Consider the following 20,931-nt stretch of genomic DNA (forward strand, 5'->3'; position numbering starts at 1 on the left):
ATAGGAATTGCATTAAATCTATAGATTGTTTTTGGTAGTAATGACATTTTAATGATGTTAATGCTTCCTATCCATGAACATGGTATATGCTTTCACTTATTTGTATCTTCTTCAATTTCTTTCCTGTGTCGTAATTTTCTGAGTACAGGTTTTTTTCTATACTTTGTTAAATTTACTCCTAGGTATTTTATTCTTTTTGAAGCAATTGTGAATGGGATTGTTTTATTAGTTTTCCTTTCTGATAGTTAATTATTGGTGTATAACAATGCAACTGATTTCTAGATATTTATTTTGTATCCTGTTACTTTACTGAATTCATTTATCAGTTCTTGTCACTTTTTGATGGAACCTTTAGGGTTCTCTATATATAGTATCATGTCATCTACAAAAGTAAGTTTTACTTCTTCCTTTCCAATTTTGATGCCTTTTATTTCTTCTTCTTGCCTGATTGTTGTGGCTAGGACTTCCAGTACTATGCTCAAATAAACTCTCAAAAATTCTTTACAGGTTTAAATGTTTCTTACATTACCACATCACACTCTAGGCTAGGCATGTCACAAAACAGAGTGAGGAAGAGTGGCAGTTTCAAGAATGTGTATAGACTGAAAAGCACTTGCTATCCATGAGGCAAAGATTGAATGAGTTTAAGTTCTTTTGTGGTAGGCAGTTAGATAGACATGAGCAGAGTAAGAACAATGGGCCAGATACAGGTCACAGTGTGTGGGGGTGTGTGCAAGCCCTGGGTGCCTAGCAAAACAATTGTAGAGTGGGACCTTGTTCCCAGGGTGACCTTTCCTCCCCTAGCATATTGCTTGGCCATGTGGTTTAGACTCCCTGACCTTTCCTCCCTAGAGACAATATCTAGGCCTCAGGTGTATTTCAGCTCCAGGCCCAGAAAAGCATCAAAACCAGACAAGCAATGCTACAGCTGACCTCAGACCAGCTGCATTGAATAATGACCCCCTGCCCTAGCACTGACCAATCAATCAGTAGAGACCTGACACCTGAAAGGACATACCTGTAAAGCTGCTGAATATTCTATTGAGATCTTCCCCTGGGATCTCCCCTAAAATCTTCCTCCTTAAAACCCTTAGGGCCCTAGTCAGTTTTGCTCAGCGGTTGGAGTATCAGCCAGCAGACTGAAGGGTCTGAGGTTCGATTTGGGCCAAGGGCATGTACCTCTGTTGCAGGCTGGATCCTGGGCCCTGACTGGGGGCACGTGCAGGAGGTAACCAATGGAAGTGTCTCTCTCACATCAGAGAGAGAGAGAGAGAGAGAGAAAGAGAGAGAGAGTGTGTGTGTGTGATCTCCCTACTGCTCGCTCTGAAAAGCAATGGAAAAAATATCCTCTGGTGAGCACAAAAAACAAACAAACAAAAAAAACCCCTTAGGACAGAGGGAGCAGGCCAGTGCCTTTCCTTTCCCCCTCCACGTCCGCATCGCCACCCCCAGGTGCACCGCCTTTACCTTCCTCATTCCTAAACTCCCAGGGCCCTTCCTTTGCTTCTATAACTTAAGCCCATTTCTCCTATGAATTACTTTTTCCACCTCTGATTTTTTTTTAATCCTCACCTGAGGATATATTTTCTCCATTGCTTTTTCAGAAAGAGTGGAAGGGAGAGAGAGACACACACACACATCAACTGGTTGCCTCCCCCACGTGCCTCCAATCAGGCCCAGGATCCAGCCTGCAGCAGAGATACATGCCCTTGGCCCAAATGGAACCCTTCAGTCTGCCCATGCTCTAGCCACTGAGCCAAACCCTCTAGGGCCACCTCTCTGATTTAATAAATAAATGTTTCCTTTTGTTTGAATCTTGGCTCTAAATTCTTTCCTAGCCAGAACTCAAGCACCAAGGTTGCTGAACCCAGGTCCAGTCTGACCCCACCGGTCTAACACCTGGTGCCATTCCCACCGCCGACACTTTTAAGATTGTTTCCTACAAGCTGGTGTAAAGATTCAGTGACTGTAACCCCAAATTTTGAAGGAGCAAAAAAAGTTCTGCAAAACTATGGTAAATATAAGTTTCAAATTCTAAACAAAATATGGGACAGCTGTCTGGTACAAAGGCGTGTTTTACTATACATTAGGTGTCATTATTGAATTATCACATTTTTCTTTAACTAAAAGTCTGTGAAACAATCAAGATTTTAAGCTTTAGCCAAGTTTTGTTCTTTGAAAATCAGTATCGCTGCTTCCTAGTCACCTCCCTAGCCTGCTAATCCAAAAGAGGGAGTAAAGTCCAGCATTTGTTTGCACAGCCTCGCCAAGATGCAATCTGAACTCCCTTCTGAAATGCGGGTGTACATTTTTAAAGTTATTTAAACTTGGGAGACGAGAGGGTGGGGGTAACCGAGAGGCGAGAATTGCGCCCGGTATGACCCGAGGTGGGGCGGGCGCAGCGCCGAGCTCCCGGCCCCGCGCCCCGACCGGGCGGGAGACTCCGCGGAGGCCGGAAAGCGGGACAAAGCCAGCGGGAGGCCTTGAGCCCGGCGCAGGGACGCGGAAAGACCAAAGGGCCTGCGGGGTCAGCAGGAACGTCGGGAGAGCTCGGGCACTCCACGCAGGGCGCCGCCGGCGGCGTCCCCTTCGCCGCGAGGGCAGTTTTGGAGGGTACCTGACTGCGGGGGGCCGGTCCACAGCTCCCTTCTGCCGCCTGGGCCACAGATAAAGCCGGTTCTCCGCAGAGCAGCGACCCTCGCCAGTGCCAGCGCAGCCAGCATCGCGCGCCTCTCAAACACCCTCTGCCCCAGCCTGAGATGAGCACAGGGATCGCCCGACCCGCAGCCGCTGGGGGCGCCCACGAACGCCTCAGACTCCACCCCGGCCGCAGGCGGGGCCGCGCTGGGCGCAGCTCTCTTGTCTCCGGTCTTTGTCTGGGCAGGTGTCTAACCAGTCGTTCTCACCAAAGACAGCCAGACTGTAAAGAACGTTTCCGAGCCGGGTGTCCCGCCTTTTCTTTATCCTCTTCTTCCTCCCTCCTTCACTTAAATTCGCTCATTCTTTACACAAATAACTCATTTCCCTGCCGCTAGCGGAACTTTTGTGTAGCCGGAACCAATGTGTTGTGCCGCGCTGGCAGCGGAGAACTATTTTGGTGTTGGACCACCAATAATCTGAGACGGTTCGGTCGGGACGGTTCCGGGGGCGCGGGAGTCAGGTCTCCATCTCCAGATATGCACCGACAGAATTTTCGACCCCCGACTCCTCCGTACCCCAGCCAGGGTATAGGAGGTTGGAGTAGCGGGAGCAGCTTCCGGGGTACCCCGGGCGGAGGCGGGCCACGACTGCCCTCCCCTAGGGACGGGTACGGGAGTCCACATCACACGCAGTCGTACGGGCCCCGGGGTAGGCCCTATGGGAGCAGCCCCTCTCCGCGACACGGCGGCAGCTTCCCCGGGGGCCGGTTCGGGTCTCCGTCCCCTGGCAGCTATCCTGGCTCCTACTCCAGGTCCCCCGCGGGATCCCAGCAGCAGTTCGGCTACTCCCCAGGGCAGCAGCAGACTCACCCCCAGGTAATAAATAGCCAGCGCTTGCGACGCTCTTACTGTATGGCAGGCACGGTACTAATAATCCCTTTATGTGGATTATTTTTTAATCCTCTGTGAGGTGAGATTGTTTGTTACCTTCTCTTTGCAGATGAATAAACTGAGGCTCAGAGAAGTTAACTGTCTTTAGATTACCCGAGAAAGTGGCCTTAACTTTCTAGAGCCCTCCTGCTTTTAGCCACTACGCTGCCACTCATTGGCTGGAAATTTCCCTAATTCTCTTTTGTCAGAGGCCTTGCCAATTCGTTTCAGTGAATTTATTCTGAGCCCAGGTCTCCGAGAGAAAAGAAGCGAATGAATTCCCAGGATAGAGTTCATCTGGGTTAGAGGGTTATAGGCTGCTGCACTTTTTTTTCCCTTTCCCGCCTTTGTTTTCGAACGACACTGGCCTCTACTCCAAGTTTTCTCAAGGGAAAGCAGTGATAGTGGGAGTTTCCTATTCCTCTCGGTGAGAGTGAATACAGGAGTTGAAAGAGTACTTTTGGTGTGTGTAGGATTTTTGTGATTTATTCGGTGCATCCCAGCCCTTTAAGTCTAGAGCTAATGAGATGGGAAGGTTCTAGAAATTTTGAAGCTATAGGGTTAAATAGGTTTTTTTCCAGAAAAATATGGAAATTTTGAGGAAAAACTGAAATACAATTATTTCTTATTTCATCACTATTTGATAGTTCCGCAAAGTTTGAAAACCCAAAGTACTTGAGGTGACAGTAGGCATGGGATTAATAACAGAATACCAAATTAGTTTACATTTTAAAAACAAAAGCACTAGATTCAAGAAAGCGTGGACTTTGCAGTGGAATGTATTTGGCTTCGAAGCACAACAACTTTTAACAATATGACCCCCAACTAGCTTTTAAAGAAAAAGTACCAGTTATCTCTAATAAATGGTTTTTTAACTGATGATTTTTTTTCTAAAGGGTTCTCCAAGGACATCTACACCTTTTGGATCAGGGCGTTGTAGAGAAAAAAGAATGTCTAATGAATTGGAAACTTATTTCAAACCTTCAATGCTTGAAGACCCTTGGGCTGGCCTAGAACCAATATCTGTAGTGGATATAAGCCAACAGTACAGCAATACTCAAACATTCACAAGCAAAAAAGGAAGATACTTTTGTTAGCATTTCTGAAATTGTCAACTGGAAGCTTCATGTGTCAGGAACATCTTGGACAGAACTTTAACTTGTGTACTTAAGTTGAACCCTGACATGGTGACTTTGAATAATTAGTTGGGTCTTCTTGGTATTTTTCATCATATCAAATATTGTTGGTATTAGAGAAGAAATATGGTAGGATAATTTGTAATATTTAGCTCTCTGAAAGTGCCTACCACATTCTAGAAGATTTACAGTTTCCAAATATTTAACATTCTTGGTTATATAATGGACATTTGTCTCTTAATGTTTTTCCAATGTTTTAAAATAAAACATTTTGTCTTTCTAGCTATATTGTGGTTATGCCCTTTCCTAAAGGAATGGAATTATTGAAATAATGCTTTGTAATCAGAATTCATAAGTAAATATTTTGCCTACTACTTTTGAAAATAAAATAAACCATCCTTTTTGAGCTGTAGACAGTTCTATATTTGTTCACAGAGAAAGAGTGGTAAAGAAAGAATAAAGAAGAGTACTGTTCCTATTATAACCATTGTTTTATGTGCATATTTTATGTAATGCTTTTGTTAAAATGCATTGAAACTTGATTGGAAGTCACAGAAACTCACTTAAGCTTAAGTAAAAAACGAATTTTTATACCCTTTATCCTCACTTAACTGGAAAGGGCAAGGACATACCTATTTCTTACATAGTTAGGTCAAAATATTTTGTGTCTGAATTTCTCTGCATTACTCAGTATTGTGGAGTTATTTTCTCTTGAGGTCAAGAAAGATGGCTACCAGCGGTCTCAATTCGCTTCCTTTGTGAAGAGGACGTTTCCCAATTTAGTCAATCCCAGGGAAGGCAGATTGGCCTTGCTTACTTAGATTATGTTTCTGTAGTCCTGACCTAATAACTGTCCAAGGTAGTGAGGCCTAATTAGTTTGAATAGTGGACCCACCCCTACAATGAGACAGTGCTGTGATCTTTAGCCCTACTATGCCTACCTGGAGTACAGAAATGGTTTTCCACAGGAAGAAATGTTACAGTAATGGAGGGAAAAATATGAAGGGATATTTTTTCTATTTAAACAAAATCAAGGCTTTTAAAATATTTTGAGGTCACAATAGATGAAAATAGAGCTGGTTAAAATTTTGTTTACACATTCCCAGAAATAAATGTCCAAAAATAAAATGGTCTCGCCACCTATTTGAGCCATACCTAATTCATTTTGTTAGATTTTCACGGAGGCAAAGAAGAAAATGAGAAGGGAAGGATTTTAGATTAAGATACCCAGGACTACTACTGCCAGTTACTAACTGGATGAATTATTTAACATCTATGCCTCAGTTTTCTCATATGTAAAAGGAAGAAATTAATAGTACCCATGTCACAGAGATGTTGTATTTGAGGATTAAATGGTTTTACATGTGTGAAACTTAGGCCAGAGCCTGTCACATAGTAAGCACTCAAAAAATTGTAGCTGCTACTTATTCACCCCTATATCCTCAGCTCTTAGAATGATGCCTGGAAAAATAGTAGGTGCTTAATAAATACTTGGTGAATGAATGCAGATAGTCTGATTTTATCTACGGTATTGCTCTGCCCTTATATCCTGCATATTAAAAAATAGTAAATACTTTTTCCCCAATATATTAAAGGAAATGTCTAGTCCCTAATATCTTGTCTTTCCAGATGATTCGAGGTCATGATGCATAATGAAAATTAGAGCAAGTATATTACTTTTTTAAACCTTTTATTGAACTTCATAGGCAAGAAATATCTTTAGGAAATAGCTTTTAGAAATAATTATTAAAGCACTCTTAGCAATCACTGGGTTATTGGCAAAAATAAGAAAAAGTATTTTGTGATAAAGTATATATTTGGAAGACTTTCAAATTTTAACTGTTCTAATAGTTTATGTACATTTTATTTTACTGCTTTACAAGTGTAATGTTAAACAACTAAATGTAATTTTTTTTTCCGTCACCTTACCAACATCTACTTCCAGAGGTCTGACTTTTTCTAATTTTTTTAAAAGAAACATTTTTTTGTCTTCAGAAAAGGTTCATTGCTATATATATATTGCTCTAGTTGTTCATGTTTGACATTGATATTTTGGTTTGTTTCTATTATTAGCCTGTTTTTGTTTAGCTGAGTGAAAGAAATAGATTAGTCTTTTAAATGAAAAAATTTTTTTTTTCAGTGTTTCAGAATACACATTTTTATCCCCATAAAAATGCTAAGTAATTATGTTAGGAAAATTTATAGTTAAGTATGCATCTTAAATACTTATATAATTAAAGAATGTAAAAATAATCTATAGTTGTGTCTTCAAACAACAGTATTCAACTTTCCAAGGGATATGCAAGCACAGATAGCTTTAAGGGTATCCAGAGCCAGATCCTCAATTCCCATATATATTCTTTGTTAAAACTGATCTGCCTTTAAAGACCATCTGCATGATCAGTGGATTGTGCCAGTTCTCCATTTTCTCTTCTGCCATTATGTAATCACCCTACCCTACTTTACAAAACAAACAGACAACCTATAGCAGTTGTATTTTTCAAAAATTACCCCAACAGTATTTCAGGTCTCACATATTCTTCCAAAACCTTGCCACCACCCCCATCAAAATGTGGAGTTGCCCTGGCTGGTTTGGTTCAGTGGTTAGAGCGTTGGCCCATGGACTGAGGGGTTCGGGGTTCGATTCCAGCCAAGGGCACATACCTCCACTGCAAACTCGATCGACAGCAGTAGGTGCGTGTGCAGGAGGCAACCAATGGATGTGTCTCTCACATAGATGGTTTCCTCTTCCCCACCCCCCACCCCCACTCTCTCTGAAAAGCAATGGAAAAAAATATCCTCTGATGAGGATTAAAAAAAAAGATGTGGAGTTATGTTCCTTCCCTTTGAACCTGAGCAGACTTTTCCTTCCTTTCCACCAAGGAAGTATGGTAGAAGTTAATGTATTTTTATTGTGGGTAAGATGTGGTCTTAGAAATGGGTTATATTGGCTAATGTGGAGATGTTCAGAATTTAGATGTATTGTCAAGTAGGGAGATAGAGTGATGACAGTTTTTGTTTAATAACCTTGCCTTTTTTGTCACCTGACTATTCAAAAACCATTTTTCCTGTGGGCGAATAGTGTGACAGTAAAGCAAAGAGAGCGTGAGGGAAAGTCACCTTATTTTTAGGCAACAAATCAGAAGGTTGCTGACCTCATCTATTAGAATAGTCAAGATAAGTGTAAGAAATGATGGGTTTTGATGAATCTGATGTTAAGCAAATTGTCTTCACCATTATCAGTAATGGTAAAGAGCATGATGAATATGTCTAAAACCTCCCTGAGTAGCATAATTTGCATGATTTCAAGGAGGAAGTTAAAAGTTTCATGTTTATTTCTGACATATTAAAATTATATCTTCAAGTTGAAAGATCGTATTTCTTGGTAAGTTCATGATTTTGTTTCCTAGAGCATTTTTCAGATTCTTAAGTGGGACATTTTTATTAACCTTTGCCAGGTTCATTATATTAGATTCTGTAAATTCATATTAATTTTTTCCTGGCCTAAGTCTCCTGCTTATTGTCTCTGAGCTATTTCTCTGTTTTTTTCATTCCTACTATGTATTTAGGCTTAAATTAACAAGTATATTGTGGATTTTGTTGTAAATAGAAAAATAGTCATCAGTAGTAGTCATAAAACATAATAGCCATCAGGATACCTTGCATAAGCCCTAAACTTAGTAATGACCGAGTATCTTTTCACTCTTAATATAATTTTTCTTGTAATGTAAGACATTATTATATGACTCACCATTATATACCACTTAGTAAAAAGAAAAACATTGCCAACTAAACTATGATATGCCATCAATTATAAGATGCATCCCAATTTCAGAGATGTTAAAATGTGCATCTTACTTTGATGAAATACCTTAAAACAGTATTTTTTTAAAAATATATATCTTTATTGATTTCAGAGAGAGGAAGGGAGAGGGAGAAGAAGAGGGAGAGGGAGATAGAAACATCAATGATGAGAGAGTCATTGATCGGCTGCCTCCTGCATGCCCCTGACCAGGGATCGAGCCCACAACCCGGGCATGTACCCTGACCAGGAATTAAACCCCGATTACCTGGATCCTAGGTCGATGCTCAACCGCTGAGCCACGCCTGGCCAGGCTAAAACAGTATTCTTAAAGGCAGAACATATATTTCAATATAGGTATAGGTGTAAATGTCCATAAAATATAGTCTAAGGACATAGTGCATTTAACTGTAGAAAACTAGCTTTACTTAATTAGGATTAATTCCTCTCATATTTTCATATTCTCTTCTAATTTTGTAAGAAACAAATGCTTTCAAACATAAAATTTCTAATCTCTATATAATCATCCTCAATATATCTGTGCAACTTCCAATTTTATGGGGATATTTTTACTCAGTTTTGTCTTAATTTTCCATGAGCACTATGATGCTAAATGTAAGAGTTATAGATAAGTCTTGGTAAAGCCTTTTGGTTAATACTCCAAGGAGTTAAGAAAATGGCCTGAACATATTCTCCAGGGAGGGTGGTTTTTAATTCTTTGCTTTCAGCAAAATTGAAGAAAGCATAATCAAATTGTCAATTAATGATCATTCAAAATAATTAAATAATTTTATGATTTTTGGCATATAACATAAAAGGCATCCAAGAATTAAATGGCACCACTATAACAAAATTCTATTCCTTTATATGGATGAATGAGTTCTCAGCATTTACTATGACAAAGTATTAGAAAACAGACGAGCTGAGTAATATTTTAGAAAATACATTCTAACATCACCTTAAAAGGAATACAAAGTCAAAATAAAACAATAGCCATTACTGATATTCAGTTAATATGTAAGTTTTCTCCTCACAAATGACACCAGATTTACCAAGCCTCCATGGAATACATAATTCCTGTGTTATAAAAACTGTTAGTTAAAAAAAAAAAAAAATTCCACCAAATATTAAACCTATGGTAATAACTTGATCTCAAACCTGGCTAAGGACCCTATAAATGTTTCAAAATTGTAAGTCATTTTATTTATGAACATAGTTACTGAAAATCCTAAATAAGATATCACAGCTTTGCCTGATCTGCTTCTGGACCTGGGAAAGCAGACCTTGGTGCCCGTCTTGGTCCTTTACAAACATATCGAGCCCCAGCAGAGGGAACCACAAGCTGTGGAGTATGGAAAACTTCAAACGGGGTACTCAAGGCCAGTCACAAACAGCCTCTGACATTGACCTGCACCAGACACCATCCAAAAGACTGAGAGTCATAGCAGACTACCTAATACATAGAAACAAATCTAAACAGACAAAGTGGGGAGATAAAAAAAATAAGCCCCCAATAAAAAGCAAAAAAATTCTCCATAAAAAAGCTAAATGAAATCGAGATAAGCAATCTATCAGATATAGAGCTGAGAATACTGATCGTAAGGATGCTCAACAGCATGAGAAAGAAATGGAAACTACAAAGGAAATTAAGAACAACATAGAAGTAAAAAAAAAAAAAAAAAAAACATTGGAAGGAATAAACAGGTTAGGAGAAGTTGAGGATCAGATTAGCAAATTAGAAGACAGAGTAGAAAAAAAATCAGGGAACCAAAAAGAAAAAACAATTAAAAAACAGGAGGACAGTTTAAGGGAGCTGTGGGATAATATGAAACATAACAATATTCACATCATAGGAATGCCAAAAGAGATCAAAGTAAGCAAGGGTTAGAGAACCTGTTTTAAGAAATAGCAGAAAACTTCCCTAACCTGGTCAAGGAAAAAGCCACACAAATTCAGGAGGCACAGAGAGTCCCAAGCAAAAAGAATCCAAAGTGGCCCACACCCAGACACATCATAGTTAAAGTGCCAAAAATTGAAGACAGAGAGAATCTTAAAGGCAGCAAGGGGGAAACTAGCTGTTACTTACAAAGGTGCTCCCATAAGGCTGTCTGCTGATTTCTCATCAGAAATTCCACGGGCGGGAAGGGAATGGCATGAAGTATTCACTGTAATGCAAAGCAAGGATCTGAAACCAAGACTACTCTATCCAGTGAGGCTTTCATTCAAAATAGATGGAGAAATAAAGAGCTTCCCAGACCAAAAAAAAAAAGGGCTAATGGAGTTTATCACCACCAACCAGCATTGTAAGAAATGTTAAAGGGATTAAATGCTCAAAAAGAAAAAAAAAAAGGCATAGGGTAGTTGAATGGATAAGAAAACATGACCCAAATATATGCTGTCTCCAAGAGACCCAACTCAGAATAAAAGACTCACACAGGCTGAAAAAAAACAAAAACAAACAAACAAAAACAACTTCTGGAGGACTTTAAGGGAGAGATTGCCAGCAATGCCGTCATAGTAGGGGACTTTAAAACCCCACTGACTTTACTGGATAGATCTTTTAGACAAAATCAACAAGAAAACAGTGACTCTAAATGACACAGTGGATCAGATGGATTTAATGGACATTTCCAGAACCTTTGAACCCAAAGTTGCACAATATACATTCTTCTCAAGTGCACATGGGACATTCTCAAAGACAGACCACATGTTAGGATACAAAACAAGTCTCTACATGTTCAAGAAGGTTGAAATCATATCAAGCATCTTCTTAGACATTTACACCCTGGAATACTATGCAGCTATAAAAACAAAGGATCCCTTACCATTTGAGACAGCATGGTGGAACCTGGAGAGTATTATGCTAGCGAAATAAGCCAGCCAAAAGGTAAGTATCACATGATCTTACTCATATGTGGAATCTAATGAACAAAATAAACCAATGGCCAAAACAGATCCAGAGACATAGAAGCATGGAACAGACTGATGAATCTCAGAGGGAAGGCAGGGGTGGGTGGCTGGGGAGAGATTAACCTAAGAACTTACAAGCATATATGCATAAATAGTGTGGTGAAGGCGGGGGGCGGGGAGGGTGCAGGGTGGAGGGGATCAATGGGAGGGAAGGGGGACATTTATAATACTTTCAACAATAAAAGATAAATTAAAACATTAAAAAATAAATAAAAGTGGCCTACAAAACCCCACTTGATATGGGATACTATAACCTCTCTTACTTCCCTTTCACCCTTTCCCTCACTCTACACCAACTATCCTGGCTTCCCTGATGTTTCTCAAATCTACTAGGCATAGCCCTGCCTTGCATCTGCTGTTCCTTTTGTCTTAATTTCTCCCCTCATTATATATACTGTTCATCACTCTCTTACTTGAAGTCTTTTTCAAGTGTTTCCTTTTCCATGGGGACTTTTAGAGGGGGGGGAAATGGTACCACAATTCAGGAGTTACAAAAAGAAGGAGGCGGCAGCGGAGGACTAATAGGGTTTATCAGTATTACAACGGTGGTTCAGCACCTAAAAAATTATTCCTATAATACATCTTATTAATTGGTTAAAGGAGAGGGTCTATCAGAACTCAGTACATGGAGAAATATAGTTGCTTAAAATTGAACACACAAAAATCTTTGAGAAGTGGGAGAGGACAGATGAAACTGATCTTATTTGCAGGTATTATCTGTGTACAACTCCAAAAGAAGAAAACTTTTTTAACTATTCTGGAACAATGTATAATTACAGCTTTCCTATACACCAGTTGAAAAATGGAATGAAATGTCCCACTCTCCAAAGCAAGCTACAGTAAATCTTGGCATGTGGCGGGAGGGGTGTGGGGCTGACAACAGAAAATTATAAAGCATTTTTATAGTACTTTTTAAAAAGCATTACTAAGTTCAGTGATATGGAAAGATCAGTATTGCACATATGTCCATTCTCTAAATCTATAAAGTCAATCTGATTCCCATCAAAATCTCAAAATTTTTGTGGACCTTGCAAAATGATTCCCATATTTACATGGAAATGGGTCAAAATTAGTTATAAAAATGCTGAAGAAAAATATAAGTAGCCTGCTCTACCAAATAAAACTAATGACTGACTGGTGCAAGAATAAACAGACTAGAGAAACAAAAACAGAGACTTCAGAAAGAAATTCACACATGAAGGCCTGAATGTGAAATGTAAAAATAAAAAATAAAAAAGTTTATACTCTGGCCCGTTAGCTTGGTTGGATAGAGTGTGGTCCTGATACACCAAGGTTGCAGGCCCATACAAGATTCAACTAATGAATGCATAAATAAGTGGAACAACAATTCAGTATTTCTCTCTCCCTTCCTCTCTTTCTAAAGTAAATTAATTTTTTTAATGTTTTTAAGAAAATATAGGCAGATTTTATGAATTTTTAATAGGAAAGGATTTCTTATACAAGATATGAAGAGCACATAAAAGGTAGATGAATTTGACTGTTTTAATATTAAAATACAACAAATGGCACCATAAAGGACAGGCAATTGATAACACATATAACTCATATATTATTCATATCCAAAACATGTAAAGAATTTCTACAAATCAATTAGAAAGACAAGCAGACAAATGTGCCAAGAAAGACAATTATAGAAGAGAAAACCTAGATGGATAATAAGCATATGAATCTCAAAATTGAAGTCACAATGACTTCCCATCACAATTATTACATTGATGAAACTTTAAGAGTCTGACAATACAATGTGTTGGTGCAGACGTGGAGCATCCTATACTACACAAGTGCTCATGAGAGTATAAACTGGTAGTACCACTTCAGAGAGAGCATTTGGCAGTACAGTGATCTCAAAACCCCGAAACCCATGAAATCCCTATCTAGATGTTGTGGAATGTAATTATTATAAACCCCAATTAATGTAACTTAAACTTGTCTAAAATTGTAGCTGGAAACATTAGCCACAAGTGAGAATAGCACAGAATGAGATGGCATTCTAAGTCGGTCAAAAATACTTTGGTGAATACAAATATGTTTAGAAAGATTTTTTTAAAGGTCAGAGAATATTTATGTAGCAGTTACCATAAAATGTAGGTTAAATGTACTTATTAAGTGTTTGTTCACTCAGGACAAAGAACTCATAACATTCTCAGATTCATATTCAACAGTCCTCTAGGGATTGTTACCTGTCAACATGTGACTATAGAGAAGTAAACTTTTAAAAATATTTGTGCATAAAGTTTGTTCACTTACTTAGACTTGGGGCAGTATTTGACTTTGTATAATAACCTGCTTACCACAACTTTGTTTTCATAACTAACTCAGTATAAGAGTATTAATTCTCATAATGAATTGTTACTGAATTAACAGTATGTGAAAGCCCTCCTTACAGAAATTATTCTTGCAAATGGAGAAAACACAACATGAATTATTTTCTTCTACAGTATGTAACCTAGAGAAACATGCACTCAAATTTGTGCAGAGACATATTCAAGAATGTTCTTCGCAGTAATCAAAACACTGACAACAGTCTGACAACCAATAGGACAAAGGATGAATAAGTTGTATATTTGTACAATCCAGCAATTGAATTAATTAGAACTATACGATACAATATGAAAAAAAATCAAACTAATTTTGAGCAAAAAAAGGCCTATGTGTTATTCTTCACATAAAATGTAAAAGCCTAAAAAATAATACTTTGTATTATTTATAGATGTATAGCATAAAGTAATAGTATGAAACAATGAATGTAAGTAACAAACACTATATTCATAATAGTAATTATTTGGAGATAGGTTAGGAGATACAGGCTTCAAATAAATTTGGTTGGCAGGTGGGTGTTTCAATCTATCCATATTTGGAAAACATTACAATTTATTAAGGCTGGCTATAGGGTATACATATACTTTTCTCATTTCTTTGAAATATTTCATAATAAAAATTTTGATCTCTTAAAACACCTTGCTGACCAGTCACGAATATACTCGTGTTTCTGTATCCAAATGTTGCTGTTAGGTCACAAGATAACTTATGTCTGTACTTACATTAATTTAAGTAATTTTAAACACCTTGCTGACCAAAGTAGCCAGCTGCATGGACTAGTTCTGGCTTGAAATAGCTGGTCCACAAGGTTAACACATTTGATAATGCCAGAATTATGCTAATACCAAAACCAGACAAAGACATTACAAAAAAGGAAAACTACACCAATATCTGTCATGAATATAAAAGCAAAAATCCTCAACAAAATAGCAAATTAAATTTGACAATGTATTAAAAGAAATATACCATGAACAAGTGGAATTCCAGGTATGCAAGACTGCCTCAACATTCGAAAATCAGTTACTGCCGTCCTGGCCCGGTGGCTCGGTTGGTTTGATGATCATCGCATACACCAAAACGTTCTGGGTTGGACTCCTGGCTGGGCAGGGTAGGGGAGGCCAGGATGAATGTTTCTCTCTCACATCGACGTTTCTCTCCCTCTCCCTCTCCCTCTCCCTCTCCCTCTCCCTCTCCCTCTCCCTCTCCCTCTCCCTCTCCCTCTCCCTCTCCCTCTCCCTCTCCCTCTCCCTCTCCCTCTCCCTCTCCCTCTCCCTCTCCCTCTCCCTCTCCCTCTCCCTCTCCCTCTCTCTCTCTCTCCGCCCCCACCCCCCTTCCACTCTCTGAAAAGCAACAGAAAAAACATCCTCTGGTGAGGATAAATAAATAAAGTTTAATTGTAAAGGTAACACAATATTTAATTGTATAGCCAACACAATATTGAAGAACACAGTAACAGAACTGACACTATCTGACTGCAATGCCTACTGTAAAGCTACAGTAACCAAGACCATGTGGTTTTGGTGAAAGAATAGGGACAACTAGGTCAATGGAACACAATACAGAGACCAGAAATAGACCCACACAAATGTAGTCAACTGATCTTTGGCAAAGAAGGAAAGGCAATTTGTTAGAAAAAGAAGAGTCTTTTCAACAAATGGCTCTAGAACAACTGGACTTCCACATGCAAAAAAAAAAACACCTGAATCTAGACACAAGGTCTATACCTTTTACAAAAATTAAATAAAAATGAATCATAGACCTAAGTGTGAAACACAAAACCTATAAAGAAGACATAGGAGAAAATCTAGGTGACCTTTGGTTTGGCAATGACTTTTTAGACACAATAAAAGCATGATCCATAAAAGAAAAATTAAGTTGGACTTCATTAAAATCAGAAACCTTTGCTCTGCAAAAAACACTGTTAAGTGAATGAAAAGACAAGCCACACACAGATGGGGAGAATATATTTGCAAATCTATGAGACATCATTGTTACTTACAATGGTTAAATCCAGTGCCAAATGCTGGCAAGGATGTGGACCAACAGAAGCTCACTCACTGCTGGTGGGAACGCAAGATGGAACAGCTGATTTGGAAGTTTATTTCTTACAAAACTAAACATACTCTTACCAAACAATCCAGCAACCCCACTCCCTGGTTACCCAAATGAGTTGAAAATTTACCTCCACACCAAAACCTGCATGAGGAGTTCACTTTCCACCAAAGACTGAAGACTGTATTTCCCCTGCTAGAGCTGAAACTCCGAAGATGTCTCAGGTGTCTAGCCAGAGCAGAGCGGATTTCACAGCCACCCTGAATCACAATTGAACTGTTCCACAGCAGTGCTGTTTTCACAGTCATGCTGTACCACTGTTGGCAATGAATAAAGTTCCCTTCTTCACTGCACCTCATGCTGGGGATTCCTGCTGATGTTGACAATCCAAACCAAAGGGAGGTCACAAGCAGGGGGCGCAAAGTGAAAAACGGATAATTAGTTTAGCATGCTTTTTGTACATGGAAGTAGAAATATCCTAACAGGTAGTATATGAACATGAGGGCCATTTAAGATAATATTTTAACATGATTATGAAAAGCAAAATACCTTGCATTTGTGGGTAGGGACGTATGTGCAAAACGGTTTTGAGTACCAAGATGTGTGCACCTTTTGAGTAAGGAAACAAGAAACTTACATGGTGTTTGGACATAATAAATAACATCCATTAAATAGCTACCGAACAAATTAATGTATAAATAAGTGTGAAAATATGAATTGTGTACAAAACTGAGGAAGTTTGTTCTTTTACATTTGTATGCATGTGGTTTTTTGTGTTTTTTTTAAACAATCTAAGCTTGTATAGTGAAAATTCAAATACAAAGATAAAAAAGATCCCCCCCCAAAAAAAAACAAACAAAAAAACCCCCTGCATACAAATGTTTATAACATCTTTATTCATAATTGCAAAACTTGGAAGCACCAGCATGTCCTTCGATAGGTATGGATAAACAAACTGCAGTACATCATCTGGACAACAGAGAACTGAAGCTGCATCCAGGGACTAAGGAATTAAATCAAGAAGCTGGAGACATCTAGGAAGCTGGCAAATGAACTTTGGAATCTCAGGAAAACTACAACCTTTCTAACCAGTGGTGAAAGCCAGAAGCCATATTAAAGATGAGCTCTGACTCAATTCTGCCTCCCAAATCTTGGTCAAGTGCATCTAATTGGCAAAACTAAATTTATATTCAGAACTCTGGTTGCTAGGTAGGTCATTTCAAACAAACCAACCCTCCCCCCATTTTTCTAAACTTTCCATGAAGTAAGAGTCTGCTGGACGATGGGACCAAGACAGGAAAGAGCAGAACAAACAAGGAGAGAACAAACGCAAGAACTCATAGCATTACCTAAGCTCTTTTATCCAGCCAGGCCCTGGATTTTGTCAGTTAAGTACATTTTCTGTGGAAGTTAATGTAAGTTGGATTTTTCTGAACTTTGCAACTTGAAGGAATCCAGACTAGTACAAAAAGTAACTGTAGTAGGGTAATGGAAAAACTGTTCATGTAGTAAGATACCATTTTTTAATTAAATTTTTATTTTAGCTTATTTTATTTTTTCCATCACCATTTTTGCCCTATGCCCTCTTGCACCTCCACCCACTCCCCTCCCCACTCCCACTATTGCCACATTGTTGTCCATGTCCATGAGTTCTCTTTTTTTCTTTTTTGTTCAATCTCTCCACACCCCTATCCAACTCTTCCCCCACCCACCACCACCATTTTTTAAAGTATTTGTTTATGCATATAAAATCTTTGGAAGATTTGTTAACTGGATTGGGGTTACAGAGATTTTCACATTCTGCTTTACATATTTCTGAATTGTTTGAATTTTTCATTGGGAACATACATTATTTCCGTCATCCGAAATAATAAACACTAAACACAACTGCTGTCTTAGGAGATGTCTATGATAAAGAAAACAAAAACAGTTGAAGCCTTAGTTATTTTAATTTGCCTTGTTCAGTTAGTCATATGACTTAATTCAAGTCATGGACTGAGACCCTAACATTTTTTTAAAAAATGAATGCTATATAGGTGAAAGAGATAAATACTTTGCTCATGCCAGTATACAGAATTTTTCATGAAAGATGGGTAGCTTTTGAGAGAAAACTAGCAATGTTCTGACCCCAGTGAAAAGCAAAGATTCCTGCTGCTTAACAGTTTCCAAGTCTTGGAATTGAGTCTCACTGGCATTAACTGAGTCACATGTCCATCTGTAACTGTTACAAGAAAATGTGGCTTTGATCAGTGGATCAAGCCTGGGGTACTTGCTGTCTATAAAGGCAGAGGTGAAGTTAGTAGTGGCCCTCTGAACCACAAAGACTGGGAGTATAGGGATGTATAGTTTCCCAATAGAAAGCAGAATGTTATTGATAGGGAAAATAAATTCAAAGGAAGAAAAGACATTCCATCTCCTGGCAGCCCAGTTTTCATATATAGGCTTCTTTCTAGAAATACATTGTTTTTCATAAGTTGTTCTGTTTTACTTTATATTTTGAACATTAGATTTACAGGAAAGTTGCAAAAATAATACAGAGAATTCCCACATAGCTTCCACACAACTTTTTCCGGTGTTTACATCTTACATAACCACAGTCCTATGCATTTGTCAAAACTGTGAATACTAAATTAAACTACAGACTTTAGATTTCATCAGTCTTTTCAATGACCGTTTTTTTTGTTCCAGGATCCAATCTAGGATTCCACTTTGCATTTACCATATATATACTTTTTAAAACAGTCACATCTGATAAAATGTAACATGTCAAAACACACCTCCTTATAGAGACAACTCAAAGTCTCATTATTAATTCATACTGAAATTCAAAAAATCTCTGGATGATATGTATTTCTTTTTTGGGGTCTAGATATAATACAATTCTTTATGGCAAATTATGGCTAAATAACAAATTTATATTTACTCAATATGCAGTGGCAGAAAGAAAATAGGGTAATTACAATTGAAAGGATGAAGAGGTGTTAGAGGAAGAGGAGAAGAGGAGGGAAGGAGAAAAAAAGAAACTTCTATTAGGATGGGATAGAGACGGGAATATATAGTGATCCCCATATACATAAAACATACCCTAATTGAAAAAATAGCAGACTCCTTATCTTGTCAGCATTGTGAGGTTTTTAAAAAATGTTTTCACTGGATTTAGAGAGAGAGGAAGGGAGAGGGACAGAAAGAGAAACATCCATGGGAGGGGACTATCGATCGGCTGCCTCCACGCCCCCTGCTGGGGATCAAGCCTGAAACCCAGGCCTGGGCCCTGACGGAATCGAACCAGTGACCTTGGTGCATGGGACCATGCTTAACCAACTGAGCCACACTTGCCAGGGCAGCAATGTGAGTTTGTTCATCAGCCATGGTTCTCCTATCTGAATCTCCTTTGTCATTATTATATGACCATATCTAAAATGAGCAATATGGAAGTTTTCTCTTCAGGTGGCTGCCTCTTGTTAGCAACCTACTTGTTATGAAGTGTTTTGCCTTACTTGGACTGAGTTAACTCTGTTCCATTTTACCCTACTTAATATACTATTATAATTTTGCCTCCAGTGAAGGGTTTCCCTTTTAGTGCATCCATTCATATTATATATAAAGACATATATTTATTTTATATGCTATACATATATAGTATACTGAATACTGAATTTGTATAATGTTCCAGATACAATTCTAGACGCTGGGAGCAGAGAACAAAAAAACAAAAAACAACTCTGGCCACCTTAGAGCATATATGGGAGAGAGTGGTGCTGGGAGGGAAAGTGGCAAAAAGGGATTTTCTAGGAGTATAGATAGTTTATCCATAGTAACAGGAAGTTAATGAAATGGAAATGGTTAGTGAAAGGTGGAGGTGATATGGTAGGAACTTTGGAATTTCTCTTATTTATTTCTATATCTATAAAATGGAGAACAAAGTCATCGACTGAAATTTAGAATAAGGAAGTGTTATGGGTTGGGTTATCTCAAAATTCATATGTTGAACTTCTAATCCCAACACTTCAGAATGTGACTGTATTAGGAGATAAGGTTTTCAAAGAGGTGATTAAGTTAAAAGTAGGCCTTTAGTGAGGGTCCTACTTCAATATGACTGATGTCCTTATAAGAAAAGAAAATTTGGACACATTGACAGGAGACATGCGAGCACAACAAAGGAAAGACCATGTGAGGATACCGCAAGAAGGCAGCCTTGGCAGCTCTAGCAACTAATACAGGAAGGATGTACTGGAGGTTTGAATAGACAGGAGAAAAGTGTTAAATGATCATGTGGAGAAGTGAGAGTGGAAAGGGCTAGGCAATTATCCTATACTTCATCAAATCCAAAATGCCATTGATTGTAAGACATGCCATTATTTTAGGAACCACTAAAAAAGGAAAAACCCTGCCAATTAAAGTACGCCATGCTATAGTGGCACAAATAAGACATCATCATTTCAGAGATATTAAGTGCAAAAATGTGTACATTTTAGAATTGGTGAAATATGGTTGTGTAATTGCTGGGCAGCCTTCAGGGCCCACATGAGATTAGTGATCATGAAGTAAAGTGAAACTTAGTTGAGTGTTTTCCCATCAAAGCTGAGCTGCATGGATGCAGGAACACAGTGGATTTAAAGTGTTTTGGGAGTTTGGATCAAAACAGAGTTTTGTTTTTTTTTTGAGTGGTACAGGAAAGAAAGAGGGTGACAAAGCCACTGAACATGTATATAAAGGAGTGAGGGAGTGGCTATAATGAAAAAGGTAAGTAGAGTCTGACTATTAGAGAGTGAGCTGCAAATTTAGAAGGGGATTTTCAAGTAGTATAACTAGCATGCTTTAAATTGCCCTTTAGTGGAGAGTGGGGGGGAGGGAATTGTGTGATTGGTGTTTAAGTCCAGGGTTTTACAAGGGCATGAGTAGCTGAGATGAGGTGGAAGATAAGATCATTAGAGAAGTGATCAAGAAACAAAGAAGCCAAGATTTGAAGGACCATCCACATGGATGTTGAAATCAAGGTAGAAACAGGAGAGAGTGAAAGCCAGGAATTAAAATCTTCAAAGAATGGGTAGGAGACAGTGGG

General features: G+C 38.6%; 2 protein-coding genes across 11 annotated transcripts in view; one reads left to right on the forward strand and one right to left on the reverse strand.

The window, feature by feature from the left end:
* Positions 1–3,127, reverse strand: part of SUGCT (succinyl-CoA:glutarate-CoA transferase) — an 844,228-nt gene extending 841,101 nt beyond the window's left edge. For all 10 annotated transcript variants that reach the window (XM_081148082.1, XM_081148079.1, XM_081148077.1 and 7 more), the window contains exon 1: positions 2,618–3,127. In XM_081148082.1, the coding sequence (XP_081004208.1) occupies positions 2,618–2,723 (106 nt within the window). In that variant the 5' untranslated portion in view covers positions 2,724–3,127. The remainder of the gene's footprint in view (positions 1–2,617) is intronic.
* On the forward strand, positions 3,103–5,189 carry MPLKIP (M-phase specific PLK1 interacting protein). Its single transcript, XM_081148085.1, has 2 exons — positions 3,103–3,515; positions 4,466–5,189. The coding sequence occupies exons 1-2, from the start codon at positions 3,177–3,179 to the stop codon at positions 4,664–4,666; spliced, it is 540 nt and encodes a 179-aa protein (XP_081004211.1). The 5' UTR covers positions 3,103–3,176; the 3' UTR covers positions 4,667–5,189.
* The last annotated feature ends 15,742 nt before the right edge of the window (positions 5,190–20,931 follow it).

This window comes from Miniopterus schreibersii, assembly GCF_964146895.1.
Source record: "Miniopterus schreibersii genome assembly, chromosome: 9".
In the NCBI taxonomy this organism is placed as follows: Eukaryota; Metazoa; Chordata; class Mammalia; order Chiroptera; family Miniopteridae; genus Miniopterus; species Miniopterus schreibersii.